Source organism: Mus musculus, chromosome 13 (assembly GCF_000001635.26).
Source record: "Mus musculus strain C57BL/6J chromosome 13, GRCm38.p6 C57BL/6J".
NCBI lineage: Eukaryota > Metazoa > Chordata > Mammalia > Rodentia > Muridae > Mus > Mus musculus.
The window spans coordinates 58,212,630-58,218,629 of record NC_000079.6 but is presented as its reverse complement, the minus strand read 5'-3'; the positions used below and the strand labels follow the sequence as shown (position 1 = coordinate 58,218,629).

The 6,000-nt window shown below is 47.4% G+C and overlaps 1 protein-coding gene across 2 annotated transcripts in view; it reads left to right on the top strand.

Moving 5' to 3' along the window:
- The first annotated feature begins 2,976 nt into the window (after positions 1–2,976).
- Positions 2,977–6,000, top strand: part of Ubqln1 (ubiquilin 1) — a 39,498-nt gene continuing 36,474 nt past the window's right edge. For both annotated transcript variants that reach the window (NM_152234.2, NM_026842.4), the window contains exon 1: positions 2,977–3,346. In NM_152234.2, coding sequence (NP_689420.1) covers positions 3,194–3,346 — 153 coding nt within the window. In that variant the 5' untranslated portion in view covers positions 2,977–3,193. The remainder of the gene's footprint in view (positions 3,347–6,000) is intronic.

Genomic DNA, 6,000 nt, shown 5'->3' with positions numbered 1-6,000 from the left:
CACTCCACTCCATGCACACAGGTTTCTCTGAATAACCCCCCCCCCCCAAGCTGTCTTAGAACTCAAACTTGTTCTGTACACCAGACTGCCCTTGAAATCACAGATCTGCCTATCTCTACCTCCCAAGTGCACAGACTGAAGTTGGGAGCCACTATCTAGTTGGAGCTGGCTCAGACTAGCTTTTGAGAGCTGAATGGTCAAATCTCAGGTGTTTTATGACCCAGGTGACCTCCGGTTGGTAGTTTAAAATGGACATTTGCAAGGAAATTGGCAAATGCTATCCATCAATCTTTGATTCAGTATTTGGGATTTGGATTCAACTAAATGTAGAACAACTGAAATATGTCCTTATAATTGCTTCCAGAACAACCATTTAATAACCCCACCCCATCCCCGCCACCAAAGATTCAAATAGACATCTAAACCAAAGATCAGCAAATCAATTCCTGCTGAATATTTTGGACAGGGCCCACTGGACCCCTATCTTTGGAGAAAGTTAGAGATCCTTTATCTAGAAAATCCCCATCCACATTGCCAAGGGTCCTTTATAATTTGATTCTGACAGTCATGGAGGTTAATATCATGGAGGTTAATTAATGACATCTTATCTTCCTGTGATGGTTGATTGTGATTGCCAACCTGACTAAATACACCTAAGGCTCATTGTTGGCCATACCTCCCTGAGAGGTTTCTCTAGAGAGAAGTGATGGGAGGAATACCGAGCATGAGTCTAGGCAGTACTATCCTAGTGGTCTTGGGTCCTGGGTTGAATAAAAAGCAAAGAGGAGGAACTTGAGTGTAGGCATTTCCTCTTTCCAAGTCTTGGTTCACAGTCCTGCGAACACAGCAGCAGGCTGCTCCCATGCCAAGTTTCCCACACTATTTTATTTCCTCAAATCCTGAGCTCAAATGACCCTTCCTCCCTTAAGTTGCTTCTTGCCAGAAAACTGATTAGATCAATGAATGAGGAAAGTAACTTCATAAACCATGCCTTGTTGCTAAAATTCCTTCCCAGGGGACAACATAAGCAATGGCTACTCCTTCTCCTAAAGTCTCAACAACAAACCAAAGCATGATTCCACCAAAGTTCACTAGAAGAGCCCAAGTTTATTGGACTTCCTTACAGAGCATAAGGGACATGGGTGCTCCAGGAAAGTCTTTATGCAGCAAGGATGAGGGCCTCAGCCACATAGATGGAATCAATCTATCTCTCTTCTCTCTCTCCTCTCTCTCTCTCCAAACCCCAGTCTACTTTGACCTATTTACTCTAGACCTTCTTTGCGGCTACTTGCAATTAAGGAAGCATTGTAAACAACAGGTGGTTGAGAAAGGCTGAATACCCTGGTGAGGGTCTTGTGACCTTCCCTACCTCCAGCAAGGGGTGTGGTAGTCTGTAAGGCCAGCTGGAAGGAGCCTTTTCCAAGAAAGTGCAGCTGAACTACCAAGATGGCAGTTGCTTGAGTGGCTGGAAGAATTCTTATTCACAGCATGCCATAAACATTAGAGATTTTCAGAAATAAAATATAGACAATTACAAGGGTATTCTATAAACACACCAGTAGATGTTATCTACAACTAATTTATTTATCAGAGCAGAACAGATTGGGATTCTAAAGGACAATGGAGTGAAGACTTTCAGGGGAATGTGATGTGAAAACAGAAAGTTAGAGGGGGAAGGTGTGTGTGTGGGGTGGTTCATCATGGAAGGCAGCCTGGGTTAGTGCTTAGGGAGAATACAGCATGGAGGGAAACCATACAACAGGGGAACTAATAAAGTTGGAAAGATATATATATATGAAAATTCCAAAATCCTTGCTTGCCTAATGGGGGGAACTTTCTACCCCAAGTAACAATTTTCTCACACCTAGACATAACGCTTATAACTTCTTCCTGTGATTGAACAATGCTGGCAGAAATGTAAGTGATATCAAGTGACGCCGTATTGCCATTTTATACTTTGAAACTCTGACCCAGATTTCAAAGAGCTCTGCTAAGAAGTGTTTATGCAACCACAGTTAATCATAGAACAGGGTTCGATGGCCCAAGAGCAGAACTATGGAATGCCTTTGCATATTTGGGTCACGGTACACTGTCAAGAGTTCACATTTGTGCAATGCTGGTTAATATAAAGTGCTGGACTGTATTACACGTTATCTTTACGAATAAATGACGTGGGATCCATATGTGAAATAACTTATGTGTGCCTACATTATGCCGAAAATACTTTTTCAGCCATTATCTCTGATGCCACCTCAAGCCCGAGGTGTACAGTAACTTAATTGGACAGAATACAAAAGGCACACATCATCTAGGCTAACTCCTACCCGCTGGGCGGACAGTCCTAGGCATTCTGTTTCTGCCCCCACGCAGCTTGGAAGACAGACAATATGGGTTGCCCTATCTGACCAAACCGGTTTGACTCCAGGGAGGGAAGCTCAGGCCTCACTGAAACAGTGAGCACCTGTGGATGCATTGGTTGCTCACTGGCGTCTGTTTCGCGGTCCTTTAAAGACCTTTCTCCATGGGTTTAGCTTTCAAGCCCCGAGCACAAGACAAGGCAATCGCAACTCCTTCCACCCGGGCACCAACACTACGCTTATTAAAATAAAGTAGCTCGCCGCTATTTCATAAGCAGACGCCCACGGGGACCAGGTGGGGAGGATACCGGGACCGTGAGCAATGGGCCAGACGTTTCTAGCAATTTCGCTGGCCGTGACGTCATCTTAGCGCACCATCACGGTGCCTGGCAGAAACCCCGTTTGCATTTCTTTCAACGAAGAACGGGAGACGCGAAGTGGGTTAAGTTCTCCCGCCATGCCCAGCACTCCATCGACCTTGAGGAGCCCGCGCTTCGTCCGCCGGCTAGAAAAGGATCGAGCGCTGCCATGCATGAGTCGGCTCCTTGGCCAACGCGCTACCCGGCGTGCCTCGCGCGGCCGGCCGCCAGGAGTCGGCGCGGCTACCAGCGCGTTACCCAGAGTGCCCTGCGCGGCGCCGGCGACGAGCGTGGGGGAGGTGCGGGAGGAGGAAGCGGCGGCGACGCGGAGAGTCCCCGCGTCCACACGGCAGCCGATCGCCCACCCGGGGCCTGCACCCGCAGCCCGCGTCCACGCACCCTCGGCGGCCCCGCAGCCTGTCACGCCTCGCGGACCCGGCCGCAGCCCGCAGTGTCGCGCTCGCCTGAGTCACCGCCATGGCCGAGAGCGCAGAGAGCGGCGGCCCACCGGGCGCGCAGGACAGTGCGGCCGACGGCGGCCCCGCAGAGCCCAAGATCATGAAGGTCACGGTGAAGACGCCTAAAGAGAAGGAGGAGTTTGCCGTGCCCGAGAACAGCTCGGTCCAGCAGGTGAGGGCGCCGGCCGGGCAGCCGCCGCGTCGCTGACGGGGCGGGAAGGGCGGCCTGGCCGGGCGGCGGCCCCGGGCAGCTCCGGTCGGACCCCGCTGGGTTCCGCTGCGTGAGCTGTGCGGGGCCGGGCCGGGCGAGCCGCGCGGCCTGGGCTGGGCTGCGCCGCGGCCGCCGAGCTCCGGGCCCCGGGCCCCCACTTCTCACAAAGGGCCGGGCGCTGCGGGGCGGCTGGGCGCGGGCGGCGCTCGTCCTTTGGCCAGGCTGGGTGGGGGGTCATTGTTTCACCTGCCTGCTAATTGGGGAGATTTAGGAGTGAGAAGCACGTGGAGGGTTGGTTCTCGGTTTTGAATGCTGAACTCCTTCCCATCTTCGAGCCTCCTATATAAAAATTATGACGTGGAACTTGTTTTCAGTCGCATTGTGATAGCTCACGCCTGAAAGGAGAAAAGTAAATGACTTTGATTCATTGGCGACTTGCTGTTTCTGTTACAATACTTCCGTCATCGCTTAGCTGCCAGTCATCGGATAGGTTATTGTTTGATCTTTAGGGAGACGAGACAGACACCTAGCTGGGTCTTAGCAGTTGGTTGCAAGGAACCTGCAAGAAAGCACAGTAGGTGATAAGGGGAATTCTTATCAAGTAATTGCTTTAAAGTCTATTCAGGCAAACAAGCCTTGCAGTTAATTAAGAGCCTTGGGAGAACCAATCATGTATGTTTCAACACAGTCTAGGGCACTTGAATTGTTGACAGTATCAAACATTGTAAACAGTCTTATGCGAGGAAGCAAAGTATCAACCACTGGAATGTACTTTTAAGTTCTCTCAAGGTTTATCTAGTTCCAAAGGTGAGGTCGGGTTTTTCTGAAGCAGGAGGGTGTGTGGCACCATTGAGAGAAACTCTTGTTGATTGGATCATTACCATTGTTTGTTAACGCTGCTATAAAAAATTTTACCTTCTTTATATTCCCAGCAGGTCTGTATGTCACCCACAATTGACATTTTCCAGCCTTTTCTGCATCATGCATCTCTTATTTCTAAAAATACACTTTAAAGTTGTAAATATCAGTATTACCCTTATAAGGTCGGCAAGCAGCATGGGTGTTAGTGGCTTGAGAACAACTTTTTTTGAAAAATGGTATTCCACTTATGTTTGAGGTGCGATGATGGGACATGGTTGCCTTTGCTGGTTTTTGCAGACCCGTCTACACCTGTGTCAGCCAAGCACGTGACAGCTGAAGTCTGTTACAGTTGACGGCACACTTTTCGTCTTCCGTTTTCTCTTCAGTCGAGCTTTTGTCACCTCTGAAGATTTTTATTTTCCCAACAGAGTTTGAGTTTGCATAAACAGAGTCCTCTCTAATGTGGTCTTTTGGATAAGGCTTTTTTTCTTCTTTCTCTCACTCAGCATATTTTTTTGAGATTCATCCTTGAGAAGGTCTGTACCCCTCCCACCACAGAGATCTGCATACTAGGCACAGCCTCCAGTCTACCACTGAACCAAGTCCTCAGCTCAGTACTTAACTGCTCAGTGCCTTTCCATGAATGTGCCATAATCTGCCAGGGTTTTTTCAGCTGGTTGTAGTTCTTGAGAACAGCAGCCTCATATAAATCCTTTAGAGACCATATGCTTTTTATCTGTATTAGAAGAGCTCTGGTTACACTTTAGATCTTTGGGGTTTTTTGTTTGTTTGTTTTTGGTTTTGTTTAAAAGACAGGTTTCCACTCTGTAACTCCGGCTGTCCTGGAACTCTCAGTGTGTAGACCAGGCTGGTTTCAAACTCATCTGCCTCCCAAGTGCTGGTATTGAAGGTATTCACCACCATGGCCTGCCAGTTCTGTTTAGTTTTATAAGAAACCTGAAAAGTGTACTATTTTGCAGTTCAGTCAACATCATATGGGTGTGTGCTCCTGTCCCTCTGTCTCCTTGTTAATATTTGGTATGAGCAGGGTTTCTTGTTTTTGTTGTTTTCATTTTTTTGAGACAGGGTTTCTCTGTATAGCCCTGGCTGTCCTGGAACTCACTTTGTAGACCAGGTTGGCCTCGAACTTAGAAATCCGCCTGCCTCTACCTCCCGAGTGCTGAGATTAAAGGCGTGTGCCACCACGCCCGGCCGTTTTTGGTTTTTTTAATTGTAACTATTTAGTGAATGTGTGGACATATTAAATTAGGAAGCTCTTGAGTCTTCCTGAGAGTCCCAGTTTAGTTTTCCATCTTCCTGGCAGCTTCCACATTTTATTTTTGGACATTAGAAATAATGCTTTATAAATAGAAAAATTATTTAGGTGGGCATCTATAGGTTTGTGGGTTCTTTGTTTTTGTAATAGTGACACTAGAATTATGAATTCTGTGGAAGCTTATTATGTTTTACTATGCTGTAACTAAAAATGACTTTAATGGATAAAAGTAAGGCTTTCCTAAGGTAACTTATTCTAATGTTGGTTAATGTTTAAAATTTTATCTGTTGTTTTCTGTGGGTGCAGAAAATGTGATAAAAGTTGAAAGCATAGCCTGCACCACCAACTGAAAGCACATCAAATGCTGGCTGAGTCTGGGGAGTGCACTCAGAAACACGTGCCAGAGTTGGATAAAGCAGACCTCAGGTACTCATTTGTAAAGCTCTATTCTTAGCACAAGAAAAGGTCTGCCATTCTT